This window comes from Lichenostomus cassidix, chromosome 1Aa (assembly GCF_008360975.1).
Source record: "Lichenostomus cassidix isolate B80296 chromosome 1Aa, HeHo_3.0, whole genome shotgun sequence".
NCBI classification, from domain to species: Eukaryota; Metazoa; Chordata; class Aves; order Passeriformes; family Meliphagidae; genus Lichenostomus; species Lichenostomus cassidix.
Genome location: NC_139480.1, coordinates 32,698,841 through 32,713,795, shown reverse-complemented (window position 1 = coordinate 32,713,795; position 14,955 = coordinate 32,698,841). Strand labels below are relative to the sequence as shown.

The window sequence follows — 14,955 nt, the reverse complement described above, 5'->3', positions numbered from 1 at the left end:
ACCTGACGCATTTTCTCTGTCAGGTATTTGGATGCACAATTGCTGATAATTGCGTTAGTAAAAAACCCTAAGAATTCAAACATTGCAGGCGTAAAAATACGTAAAAATGATGTTGCCGCAAACAGCCTCACTGCTCAGTTTCCTCATACATAAAATGGGCAATGAGGCTTATAAAATCAAAGTACACAGCCAAATGGAAAACTAATTTTTAAAGTTCTTGAATAGCCGTTATCTGAGATCATAAAAAGGAAATAGCTAAGAATTTCAGTTTGCCTTTCACTAGAGATGCTCTAGTTTTACTTCATGCATTTTTTACCTGATGAAATTTCCTCTTTGGACCTCAAACAGTTCCTTTAAGGAGTCTGAAATAGCAGATGGAGTCTCATATTTTTTTTAGCTAAGCTGATATCTTTTAATACACCTTAATAGAAGTGGAAGTGAATTAGAGACTGAGTGAAATATCCTTTTGGTAATACAAATGCATTTTAGAAAAGAAATACTACGGCTAATTTTTTTGTTGTGGTCTCCTTCAAATAAATGTTGCCACATCCGTTTATACCAACAAGAAACAGGACTCTGAAATCCCAAGGAAGGGCACTATTTGCTTAGACAAACGTCTAAAGTGATGAAGACACATACCTCTCTGAACAATGGGGAGACAGAACATATTTTTGGTGATTTTTTAATGCATTTGGTTCAAGCATGTAAGATGATTTTTTCACTTTCCTAAAATGCTGGGTAAAAAAGAAAAAAAAAATAATCAAACAACCGAAAATTGGCAAAAGGGAAAAAACCAGAGCATCTATTAGTCACAGGAGAAAAGTTCAACAACCATTCCTTTTGTCAAAATTTTTGTGTTTTGAGAGATGGTCTCTTTTACAGGTCATATGAACTAGAAAGTAAGTGTATAAGTATAAAGACTTTAAGGCTTTTAATTCATGTCCTTCATCCACTTCTTAAGTTTAGGAATTTTAAAGGAGAGAGGTAAGTAGTCCTTTTTTCTTAATTATAAAAACCCCTTCAGGCTGATTAGACCACTGAAACAATGAACATTCTCAGGTGATGTTCTTGCCCACACAGATGTAAAACATGTCCAAGAAAGAAGGTATTTTATATTACCAAGATATAAAATAGCGTCTGTGACCTTCAGAAAGAAGTTAAGGTAGTTTAGAACATTAAAATAACAGCAACAGATGCAAATTTTCACTATGTACTTCACATCAAGCAGTAACACCACAGGTATAGCACTAAAAATTGTATAGACTAAAAGTAACTGAAATTAAGTTATGCTTCGAAAAGCAAGAAACTGAATTTTTATCTGTGCTATCTTTTATAATTACATAAATAGCAACTTTTTCATTCATCATCCAATATCCGTGACTTAAATTTTACCTCAATTCGGGTTTCTTCCAAATGGACCTGGTAGTACTTAACTTCAACAAATACATGTTCTTGTAACAACCGAATCTCTAGCCTAGCTTAGGGATGCACTGGTGCACTAGCATCACATCAAAGGGGGGAATGTCTCACACTAACCTTGTGCTATCTAAAAGTCAGATATGTGTCTTATTTTATTATCTAGGTTGTCTTCCATAATGTCAAAATATTAGTATCTCCAGATGAGAATTCACCACGACTATAACAAAGCCTTCTTTGGAGCAGGGTGGACTATGATCTCTGAACATTCTTCGCTCTCTCTACCACCCAGTGAAGAAGCCTGCATGACTTAAAGCACCTCTTAGACCATGACTTCATACGAGACAAAAATGACCGCCTGCATGAGAAGAAAAATTAAATTACTTCACATCACGGAGCATGTCGCTGTCAGACCAGAAACTCGACTTAGAAATTTTACTTATGTGTGGAAAGGCTCAGTGTTCACAGGGTATCTTGAATTGGAAGGGACTCACAGGGATCATCAAGTTCAGCTCTTAAGTGAATGGCTGTATGGGGATTAAATCCACAACCTTGGCGTTATGAGCACCATGGCCTGACCAACTCAGCTAATATGGGCAAGAAATAGCCTCAGAACATTGACGGGTCCTCTGAGGCAACAAATTTTTCTCGATATGTATTTCTTCAAAATTCAGAACCTCATTTTCAAAATCTTAAACTTAATGAGCATTAGGAGTCCTTGCCCTGACAGAGGAGCTGCTGGCATAGAAACATCTCAGCAATTCCATGTCTAAGGTTTTGTATCTCAGCTATGTCAAAATTGCACTGGGAAATAATCTGAAGAAAAAGTTATCATAAAAAAGCATTTTTGTAGTGATTTTTTAAATGTGGTTTGGCACTGCTTAAGCTGACTTTCTGTATAAAGTGAAATTCTGCCCTCATTTAAAAAGTACTATAATCATCAATCATATAATCATCAAATGGTTTGCACTGGAAGGGACCTGGAAGATCATCTAGTTCCAACGACCCTGCCATGGGCAAAGACCCCTTCCACTAGACCAGGCTGCTCCAAGCCCCATCAAGCTTGGCCTTTAGCACTCCTAGGGGTAGGACATTCACAAGTTCTCTGAACAACTGTTCCATTGTCTCATCAGTCTCACAGTAAGGAATTTCCTATTAATATCTAACCTAAACCACTCTCTTCCAGTTCAAAGCCATTCTCCTTGTCTTATCATTACATGCCCTTGTAAAAAGTCCATCTACATTCATTTTTCTTGTAGCTCCCTTTGGGTACTGGAAGGTCCTCTAAGGTTTGTCTGAAGCCTTCTCATCTCCAGGCTGAACAGCCCCTACCCTCTCAGCTTGTCCAGATGGTCATGACTAGATCAGATTAAAAATCTGCTTAAGGAAATTAATTTCTTATTATCTCTTATCTCCTAACAACCTGAAATGTGCTATCTATACTATTTATCAGAAAACAACATTGTTGAAAGTTTTCTGAACAAGTCACGATTCTTGGGTATCAGTGATGAGATGTGCAAGCAGATGTTTCACCTGCATGCCGCTGGTCAGAAGGTCCCCAACTACCTTCTGCTATTACAGTCATAAAAATTCTAGAATTGCATCTATCCATCCTTTAAAACAGCTATATGGCATGGAATCAGTCATCTCTCCTCCTCACCAAAGTACTGCTCAAGGCTTTAACAAGCTCTGGACTGTTCCCTGGATATTTGGAACAACTCTGCCATGTCATGCAGAGAGTCTGTGGTTCAAGTTAAACAATGTGGAAATGCAAAGAAAATTCTACCTTAAGACACAACGAAACAGTGGAAATAAAAACCAAATACCCTTTTAAGCATCAACTTCAAAACTGGATTTCAGATTCCTCAATTAAACTGATGCCTGAGAGCACAACAACACTATGAAATTTCCAGGGCTTTTCAATGTAGCTCTTAGGAACAAACAGCAAACCAATTGATTACTTAGTCCCCTGCTCTACTCATTACCTTCAGTCCCTTCCTCTCAGTCAAATTATATGCATACACAAATTAAATAAATAAAATAAAAATCCCTTGATAGCTCTTTACAAAGGGCTGTGTGAAGCCATGAGCAAAACCACTGCTGAGCCCTTGAGCAGCAGCATTAGGCTTCAGTGGCCAACTGGCCCTGATGAAGTAATTGACAAATATTTCATGGACTTCTGTGAATATGAATCTCCATAATTATCTGCTATGAATTTGATTTTATGTCTGTGCTACGTAAAATAATTCTGTTAATAAAAGCCAGGTTGCTTCATAGTCCTTTTTAACCATCAAATACTATGTCCGCAATATGGACCACAGGATGATGCTGAGGACCTAAGGTCCAAACCACACACCTTTCAAGAGGTTATTATTTCACTCTAGCCTAGTCCTGTGGGTTGAATGTCTACCAGACCGCACTTCTGCAGCACATCTTCCAATTTGGTTTCATTTGAAAGGAGTCCAACCTATGAGCTTTGGGACTGCTACACAATGCATAGAGTAAGTGGGGAAAATTAGGAGATGTATTTCCAAAGCATACTCCCGATTTGACCTAACACACTAATGTAGATGCATCCACACAGCTTAGAATGTTTGTACAACAAAACCTCTAAAATTAGGGAGTACTGAGGCCCCCATAAAGAGTGTTAATAGGTAATAGACTCACAGCCTTCAGTGTGTTCCACACGCGTGCAGCAACCTGCAGTGAATTTTACAGCAGCAGACACTGTGTTTCTGATTTCAACTAGGTTCATTTCCCACCTGCTTGACCTTGTTATCTTCAGGACTTTCATTCAATTAGCCCTCCACATTTAGAAAGCTTTTCTATGTAGCTGAGTATTTTGTTTTCAGAAGATTTGGTTTAATCTTTACTGTCTGTTCTATTGACAAGGGTCTTCTTTCCTTTGACGACTTCGCAAAGTACACATTATTGCATTAAAAAGATCATCTGATGTCTCATATGTTTATGATAAACTGGGCTTCTTGCCCTCTCCACTTGGGCTCTCCCTCCCCCTTCTCAGTTTTATACTAGTCAAAAAAGATTTACTTCTCTTCAAAAAAAATGATATATAAATAAATACACTGTGAGTCACAAACATTAAATACTTAATTTGAACCAGCAGAAAGATCAGCTACCAGAATTCTACAGTGGTCTGTTAGCTCGTATGTCTCTGCACGTGTATATTGAAGGAAACAGAAGAAATAATACTTTACAATTTGATGAACAACATATGACACAGAATCTCTAGACTCCCAAAAAAAGGGTTACAAATTTATGAAAATGTAGAATTCTGCCCTCTCCAAGGAAAAAACCCTACACATTCCTTACTTTCACTGATACTGAACCATCATCATTAAGGCTTTATACATAAATAACTTTAATTAAGGAAGAATATAATCATTAAGGACTAAACTGAAGTATGGGTGATAAAAAAGGACATTTTCTGACTACATGTTGGAGGTCTAAACAGAAAGGAAGATGCTGTACCATCTGCTTTCAGGCAGACTCCTCCCTTGATTTCAACTATAAGCATTGCTTAGAGCTAGCACCATAATGGCATATAATAATTGAATCACATTTCTTTTTGGAGAAAAATACAACATCACTCTCCATTTCATCATGTACAGAGAAGGAATCAATGAACTTAATTTAAACTGGAAAGAGAGAAAAAAGAGAAGTGGATAAAATGTCGTATTCAATTCTCATGGTCTGTAGCATTATCTCAAAGCAAGCTGCACATAGGAGCATTCTCTCTGAAAATTACAAGCAGCAATCGTATCATTGGAATAAGAAAATAAAGACTACACTTTCATCAGGCACGACAGCTAAGTAATACCAAGTTTCAAAATATGCATAATACAAAAAAAAGAGTGAAACTGTTGCAATTATTAGTTTCATAATAAAGTAATGCTCATGCACAAGTGAAAAATATGCAGATGAGAGGTGCACCAGGCAGACCCTCATTAGCTGCAAATGTCAGCAAGAACACAGAAATTCAAGTACCTAAAGCTGAAATACTTCCATAGCCGACGAATAAAAACATACGTCTGATAGACACATCTAAAGACTAAATGGGGCCAGGAAAAGCGGAAACTTTTAATGAAATATATTACCAGTCACTACAAATATATGAGGCATGAAAATGGCTCTGAATGGAAAAACTAAATTCTAAGTGCAAATGTCCTGCTGTTCATCTGCGCTCTTTCTCACTGGATTTAAGGAAAATATGCATGTTTCCAGGCAATGTAGAACAAAAGCATTTTGGTTTTTAAACTTTATCTTGTGCACCCTACATCTGAGTCTTATCACCTTCTGATGTCTGATAGCACCCCTTTAACCTTTGTTACTCAATTACTGAACAAGTTATCTCATTCTTACTCTCTTTTGAAGAAAGGGTTGAGCCTCTCTTCATGCTGATAAGAGACACATAAATATTCACTCGAAGCAAACATTTAATTGTAAACTGTCTTAAGCAAACTAACAGAGTCTAAAGGTAGGAAACTGTGATCAACTTCTTTGCTATCTTTAACCCTTTAGTCAATCCACCAGAACAAAGAGACACAGAAATTGGACGCCTTTTTTTTTGCAAATGAAATTACTTTTTCTAAAAGAATGGACTTTATAGCATGCATTATAACACAACAAATAAATCTGGAAGTGAAATACCTACCCATTTTCTGGGCCGGCCTCGAGGTCGCTTTTCACCAGTGGCTTCTGCTTTCTGTAAAAGGAAAAGAAACACGCCATATTTTATACCTCAGCATTACTTAACAGCCTCAGTAACTAGGAACTCCTTTCCTGTAACATTAGCTACAATTATACCTCTTGGGTGGCACCAGGCCCCCCAGCTAATCTATGTGTTTTCTGCCAGAATGTGATTTCAGTGCTTTTTCTGACATTTCTTAGCCAGGGTGGCAAGGCAATGCCTCACCTGCACCCAAGGGTGTCCCCAGCCCTGACCCACACCGTGTCCAGGGGTGTGGAAGAGTGTGCCCACACCCTCCCAGCTGCTCAGTGCCCTCAGCAGAGCCTGGCTGCCCTGGCCTAGGCCAGCCACCGGACATGCAGGCTGAGGATGGGGACAAGGGGCAATTGGGAAACCTGAGGACCTCCAGTAACATAAAATCTAGTCTTTCACAGGCCATCAAAAAGTACTTGAAGACACTAAATTAAACATACAGCCTGTTTCAAGCTTGATCAAAGCAGTTTATAGCAACTTAAGTTCCTTTTTTAGTCTCATTATGTTCATGCATGAAATTAATTAGGACAGAATATCACCATGAACATGCCTGTGTTCATGTTGGGAAAAAAATTCTCTACTTTTCATGTGAAGTTTTCCAGGTAAAAGCACATCCTTTAGCTGTAAGCATACCTTTTATGGCCCAAAACACACCTTCCCTTTCCAGGTTTAAGGAAAGAGTGTGGAAGAGGCCCTAAAAGTGACAGCTATATTTATATAAGCCCAGTAGTTGTTCCTGGAGCTCAGCTTAAAGGAAATACAGGTTCTTTTACAGACTTTCACTAATTCCACTGTGTCACACTGTGGACTGACTACCACTCACAGCAGTACATTAGTACACTAAAAGACAGACTTTAAAATGAAAAATTGAGGTTATTTTCTCTAGCTAGGTTATGCCCATCCATATACTTCACCAGGTAAATAATCCTGTTCCACTCAGGATGATGAGGATTTTGCCACCACCTGTAGTCAGGGCAGGACTTGCCACATACAAAGTCCCCAAGAATGAAGACTTCTAGTACACATTAATTGTGTTGGGGTTTTGTTTTTTTTTCCCTCAGTTAACTGTATGTGTATTTGATTTGCCCTTAAAAATCAACTGTGCCATTAAATGAATCACTTGCTGGTCAATCACTGTAACATATACTGTAACCTAATGCTGTGTAAATCGGATCTCTCCAAAAGAGAACTTGAGCTGAGGAACTAGTGTAGGAATCTATACAAAAAAACCTGCCCTGTGAGTTAAGGGCAATTACTTTGAAATAAATACCTTGCCAATAAGAAAGCTGTGAAAAATAAAATTCACACTCCTAAAGGGCAAAATTATCACTCAGACTTGTTAAAAGAGCAAACTTGAGCTCTAATCGTTTATACCGGTATTACATGTAAGGTGAAACCCTCTAAAGAGAATACTTGTTAAAGTGCCTTTACTGTATCCTGTAGCTGTCTATCTCAGAGTTTTGTTTCCTTTAAGAGTTCAATTTCTTTATACTTAGTAGCCTGAAGGATGCAAAAAAAAAATATATGGTTTAGTTTTGATAAGCTGTAGTCCCTTGCTTCTATGTCTACTCCATGAAACACTGGGCATAAATCTTAAAAGAAAATATTGGTTAAAATTGTTCTTAACAAATCAACATTTGACATGTTATCAAAGCACTGATGCTATTTATTTTTGTCTGTGTATTACCACACCTGAAGGAAAGACTCCTTTCCAAAACTCTATTAAAAATAATTAATTTTTTGAAAACAAAAACTACTTTGGTCTTTTAATTAAAGTCCCAACAAACCTGACACAAATTTTAACTACAAAGTATAACGAATATGAGAGACTTTAAATAACTAATCTATGCTTCCTGCCATAAACTGTCACACAGTGTGGCCGCTTGCCATGAGCAGCGCGGAGCTCTCCCACCACCAAAGGTCCATGTCAGAAGTGGCTAGTGTTCCTGCTGGCTAGTTTGGGTACTGGTTTGTCAAGTGCTTGGGGACCTGGCAGATTGAAAGGCACTGTATTCCTGCAGTATATGACTTTGACCTCATGTTAGAGGAAAAACATTTCCATAGTTCTTATCAAAACCAAATCTTTCCCAGAGGTGAGCTGAGCAAACAGCCAGGCATGCCAGAAGTGATGTTTTGGTACAGAGTGATTCTGTAAGTAAATAGCAAGGTTTTCACAGATTAAACTGCAGAAAATGAATGACAAGAACCTCCAAAGTGGAAGTTTTGATCTCCTTTCCAAGAGAAGAGAAAGATAAAACACTTCTGGAACAAACAAAAGGAGTAGTAGCAGCACAGTGGCAATGACAAATACGTGAAGTTTAGGAAAAATATTCAACCTCCCTCCTTCTGGACTTTTTTTAGCTTGCATTTTGTGAAAATACAGCCTCCATTTTCTCCAACAGTGGAAGACTGTGTTTTAACAGAAGCACTTGAAGAAATGTTTTACTGTGTATGAGATCAATAATACATTTCTCCATGGAAGTGCTAAAATATCGCCTTTCCTCTGTACAGGTATTTGCATCATCAGAATCACTCCAGTCTATTGGCTCTTTGCTTTAATTGAAGTGTTGCCCCTGAAGCTCAGGGCAAATCCACACAGAGGCCCAGGCCACCCAGAGGTGGTGTTTGGTATGAGGCTTTTTAACATTTGGTGCTACTATGCTATGAGGCATGACCTTGCTTTATACAGCTAAGACATGAAATCAGCAAACTTAAAGAAGGATTGGGTCTGTTATGAAATACAATGCATATTTCATTAAAAATATGAAATTTCTTAGAAATGGTAATATGAATACACCATTTTTGCAATGACACACTTTAGGAACAGAGCTAAATTTACTCACATTTAAAAGCATGATCTATACAAGAAATATTTTAAATTTATCATAGGTGAGAAAGATCACCATTCCAGTCACTGCTATCTGGAAGCGAGCTAAGAGTCCCCAGGAAGATTTGCAACCCATTGAAGTCCTGTACCACAGGGCCATCCAACCCTGCTTCCAAACAGCTTCTCTCAGCAGCTCTAGGACTTGACTGCCCATGATCTCTGCCTCCTTATTGCAAAAATGTGCTATACTCAGACAGATACTGAGGCTGTACTACTGAAAGCAATTAACAAGACAAGACAAATACAAATAATTGAATGGCTATAAAGTGTTCTTTGGGCTTCTATGCATCGCCGAGGAAGACCTCAAATGCAACAGAATCCAAATCTGAAGAACTCTATCTACTTTGCAAATGATCTACTGGAGATCTCAGATAAAACGTGTCAGAGCTGTAAGTCACGCAAAGTAAGTGATAGTTCTCAGAAGGAAGATCACTGTTGTCAAACAGTGTCAAAAGACCTTGCCCAGGAATGTGTCTTTCTCAAAAAAACACCCAGTTATTTAGTCAAAAAATAGTCTTAAAAAAACCTTAGCGATTTACTAAGTACAAAAACACCACACTTTCCATGTCCTGTTCTAATCATTTTCATTCTAAACAAAAGTCAGTCTTCTGCTTTTCCTATCTAGGTCAAAACACCTGATTTTGAGGTCTCTTGTTTTTTCAGTGCAATAACCATGTCACAATCACTTGATAAATTTGGTCTTGTTTTCCCTTTAAGCCTGTAATGACTGCTGTTGGTGAAAATGAATGAAGCATAGAGAAGCCAACTAGATTTTCGTGAACCAGCTCAGGGCAGAGTCCTAATCACATGCACTTTTCTGGTTGTTGGTTTTTTTTTTTTACCTTTGGACTGCTTAACCCAGGGACATGCCTTTCTACATACTAAACCCTGGCCATGTAATGTAGAGACAGTAGCAAGTGTAGCCACACACAGGATCACAAGTTCTGGTTTTCAGAGGATGATCTATCAAGCTCTGTAGGCATTTTCAGTCACTCTGACTGAACCAATAACTACAACAAAACTCAACATATTTTAGCTGAAGGTAAATTTCACCAAAGAGCTTTTACCACTGTATATTTCTGGGGCATCCCTTGACAATGTCTTTAAAGACAATCATATAGTAGCTACTGCTCATTTTTAACGTCACAAATGCGTTTCCTACTCCCAAACAGGAAAGTATTTATGCCTATAGAGTGTTTTTGTCAAGCCAAACTACAGGAGCTAAACAAAAAAAAAAGCCCTAGAAAGGGAAGTGTGATGGGCTGGGAACACAGCTCACCAAACAAATAAAACTCAACCACAGAACACCCAGGAAACTGAAAAGGAAGATCCCTACTATGATCTTCCTAAAAAAATAGTTGTGCTTTAGGGGAAAAAAAACCCTAAACCCACTTCACATTTTGCTTTTTTTCCCAAATATTTTGAATTAATAACAGAATAACTTGTTTAAAGATGCAGACTGCATAATAACAACCTAATTGTGTGAACTCAAGTGCAAGGTGATCAGGAGTCTTTTTGTCTCTACCTCTTCTTATCTGGTAACACATTGTGTTCCTCCTGTTTGTGAAAATTAAACAACTGAGAAATGGTTTGGTCTTCTATAAAACACAGTTTACTTCTTGTGTCTAGTTTATAAAAACTTAGGCATGTGTGATATGCAAGGCTTTAAGAAAAAAAAGCGTATTACCCAAAATTAGAGTAATTGCCACATTATTAGCTGTTCAGTTCGTTTTAGTTAGTTTTGCAACATTCTGTATGCATTGTCAAGTTTCACATTGCTAATTTCCTAACAAGCACAGTTTGTTTTCAGATGCCCCAAGGCCAGTTTACTAAGACCAAACACAAGTTCTGAAAGCTAAAGAAAAAAAAAAAAAAAAGAAAAAGAAATTTTTAAAAAAATCCTGTGAGCCAAGAAATTTTAAATACACAACACAAGCACAATTCCAGGGTAAATTGTCCATCAACTGATATAAGGGTATTTACTTTTTGAAGTATAGCAAAACAAAGCTGCAGTTCTGAAGTATTTTTAACTCACTGCCAGTTAGTGCAATACATTTTTAATTGTGATGTGTAATGCTTTGCAAGAGAACACCCAATCAATTAATCATGAGTGCCTTCTCATGGCTGCTCGGTGGGTTCTCCTGGTCGACGCTTATCTAACATGTTGTGAGCACTCTAAAGCATTTCAATGAGCTCCCTCTGAAATACACAGGGCACACACTATTCTTTAGAAATTCCAGCAAATTCCAGTTGGGTGTATAGTACCCAGGTTCACTTGCAGAGGGGCTTAAGCTAAGATAGCCAGGTCTCCTTCTGAGAGTTGAGACAGGCTGGATAAAGCCTTAATAAATTTATGTATGCATATGTATGTGTAAATATGTTTACCACAGAATTGAACATATAACTCACTCTTTTTAGAGGTGATACCCTCACCACCAAATGAAGCCTTCTTACAGTGCCAAAGCCTTCCCAGCCATATTGCTGTTAGAAAAACTATTGGAAATATTACATTAAAAATATACTTTGAGATACCTGGTGAGAAGCTGAGCCATTTTAGAGAGGGTTAATTATCAATTTGGAAAAAGAGCTAAAATATTTATTTGATATGTGATACCAGTCTCTTTCTTCTAGTAAGGCTTTATAAGTGTTTTATGCTTTAGAGGATTTATCAAACATTTATACACTTTATCTATAAACCTAGAAAACCCTTAAGACTTGTAATTACATACCCCTCAAAGGGGTTTTTTTATTATAAAAAAAAGACATGTGGTCTTTGATCAATTTTTTACATTAGCAACACCCAAAAGCTTTAATTAGAGCAGTAACTTGACGCATTCTGAAAATCAAAATGTTACAATGAAATTGCTCAATTTGTAAATTAGATTAAGAAAGAACAACTATGTACCACAGTCATCTGGAAAACCTACACATATATGAATGTTTTTTAATTATTTTCCATTTATACTGTTTTCCAAATCACTCATGTAAATGAAACAATATTAATATTTCTTTTAGAAGCATCTTTTTAAAAACACATTTCTACAAATTACTTAAAATTTAATCCTATTACAAATGTTTCTCCTAGGAAAGCAAACACTCCTAGGAGTAATATTTAAAATACTACAGCTCACATTTGGATTTGCTAGACTAATAAAAAACTGCTCTCTCTCTTCTGAAGAGTGACATATAAACTATTTTAACATGAATCTAAGGAATGCTTTTGCTGTATAAAGAAAAAAAATCAACATTTTAAACACATTATCTTGCAGAATGGCTTTAAAAGATTTTTAATACTTAGCCTGTAAAGCATTTTTTACTAATTCATGGATTTCTTGACAGAATATGCTGCTTTTTTTTCCAGCCCATAGAGTAAAAAAAAAAACCAAAACCTACCCAACAATAAAAAACCCAACCAAAAAAAAAAAAAAATAAACAAAAAAAACCCCCCCAAAAAAATCCACCCAACCAATTTTGAATTTAAAGACAGTTGGAAAAGTATGTCAAACAAATGTTGAAAACACTTTAAACAAAACAGACATGAAACCATAGCCACCTTGTAATGATTTAATATTTATCAATAGTTGCTATAGTAATTTATAACACTGAAAACTATCAAACTTAATATGGTCAGTACCATAGCCATATTGAAAAATGAACCATAATTAAATGAGGATACAAATACCTTCCACAGGTTTTGTCACAAACCTCCTTAAAAGACACTGACACACTTTAGCACTACAGTTCCCTACCAGATTTTGTAAGCTTTTGTTTCTAATTTAGTACCTGTAAACTAGTGCAAACTGCTGTATAACCATCAACATAAACAAATCTCCCTTACTTGTTTTCAAGCCTATACACAGCTATTTGCCTTCACTAAAATATTTCCTACAGAAGGGTATGTATGATTTGCCTTGATAACACAGCTTTTTAATGCTTTGCTTTCCCCACTTCAAATTCAATTTAGTCACATTTGCATGTTATATTTGTGATGTAAAGTCCTGCAGTGACTTCAGGGAGCTTCTCCTACAGCTAAACGCAATCAGAACCACCAGAAAAAAAGTTTGGTCCCATCACCAAGCAGAAATAGGGGTTCAGAAGACTAATAGCACTTCCAGTAAAAGTCTCTTTGAAACTGATTACTAAAGATATAGCAGGCTTTTACTGTAAATCAAAGTTTACTTTACCATCACATTTTAAAGCTGTAAATTTCAATATATGCACTTATTTCCATCAACACATAATTGGATTTACTTCTAATTAACTTATGTTTGACAAAGCACTTAGCTTTAATATACAGATTTGGTCTGTAGTAGTAACAACTCTAAGTGGTCAAGAAATTAATCTTCCTCTTACAAAAATCTTAATGAAGAAAATAATACCCTTAACATTGACTTCCTTGCTGGATACAGGACATCTCATGACTTCTCATGAAATACATTTTTATTTCACTAATTTGTAGACTACTAAAAATGCAAGATGTCCTTATAGGTTCTGTCCTTAGGGTGTTCATTTTAATTCTAATTTTAAAAATGTGACATTCATGCTTTATGTACCTTCCATTATTAAAAGAGTTCTAACCCCACAGTTCACAGCCTAAATGATTGGATTTTTTGCTATCAGCTGATGAAAAAATAGCATTAGCAATTCTTTCTCTTTAATAATCTCACCTTCTGAGCTGCTTTAGAGGGACTCTTGTTTTTGCTTCCTTTGGGTCTTCCTCTTGGTCTTTTAGGAGATGGTTCACCAGTTGGCTCCTAAATACAGGAAAACATGCTATTGTGGCAAGAGGCTACAACTGACCCAGATGTTCTAAAGGATAAACTAAAATGAGAAGCTGCTTAAAACATACAAATTAACAGTATCAATAAGTAACACAATATTAATAATGCAACATGAAAAATTTAACAACTCCAGGTAAAGGAAAAAATATATTTTGCACAATAAAGGAGTCTAACTTCTCTTGCAATTGCATAAAAAAAACTTGGAAAAGTGTGCATATTCTAACATATAAATTATAGCAGGAAACACATTTTTTAAAGATGGCCATGATTTCCCTTACATAAGAGCAGTTGTTTAAAAAATAATACAGTTACTCATTTAATTTCAATTGCATTTCATTATAGCAAGATACAATTATTACATGTAGTTTCTAGCACAAACTTTTTTGGGGAAAAAAGTAAACCACCAGAATATTGTAAAGTAAGATGAGTCTATTTCCCTCCCGGGGGGGGGGGCGGTTCTGTTGTTCTACAGTCGGCATTATATTCTCACCTATTCTAAAGATAATTGATTTGTATTAAAATGCAAATGTAGAAGTTTCTTCAAATAGAACACTAGTAAGCCAAAAAAAACTAACCAAAGAAAAATCTGAAACAAAACGCCAACTCGAAAATTAGTCGACACTGATGATTTTAGCAATTTTCTTAACTAGTTCTTCTGCCTGACGGTAAATAACCAGTCCTTAAAACTGGGTATGAATTACTAAGAGTTCAGATTCCAAATATTTATTCAGTGAATCATAAACACTATAAAACTCTTCTAGTCTTGAATATTATACATTTCATTCAGATTACAGGATGTGGTAAAACTAATTAAATGCAGTTTGTTAACTTAGACCAGTTTAAACCCCTTCAGCTTTTGTAATTCCCGGGTAGGTTAAGGGGAGGCTGGCGAGGGGACTTCCCAAGTGCCGCAGCTCAGTGGCGAGCTCCGCAGGCACTGCACATCTGGACTGAGCACGTTGAACGAGACGCGTTTTTCTTTCACTTCCATACATTCAAATGCTATAGGGGGAAAAAAATTCAGAGGAAAAAAAAAAGGAAAAAAAAGAGAAAAGGAAGCCCTGGCACAAGCCCGCAGGGTCGGTGGGTGCCGGCAGCTGGGGCTGGGCGAGGGCAACAACGGGGCGAAG

General features: G+C 36.8%; 1 protein-coding gene across 4 annotated transcripts in view; it reads right to left on the bottom strand.

The window, feature by feature from the left end:
* Positions 1-14,955, bottom strand: part of HMGA2 (high mobility group AT-hook 2) — a 138,042-nt gene that overhangs the window by 87,491 nt on the left and 35,596 nt on the right. For 3 of the 4 annotated variants that reach the window (XM_085044414.1, XM_085044397.1, XM_085044406.1), the window contains 2 exons: positions 13,712-13,798; positions 6,089-6,139 (listed from right to left, as the gene is read on the bottom strand). In XM_085044414.1, the coding sequence (XP_084900540.1) occupies positions 6,089-6,139; positions 13,712-13,798 (138 nt within the window). Of the gene's footprint in view, positions 1-469; positions 1,775-6,088; positions 6,140-13,711; positions 13,799-14,955 lie in introns of those variants that run through there. The other variant, XM_085044422.1, reaches the window with a different exon arrangement.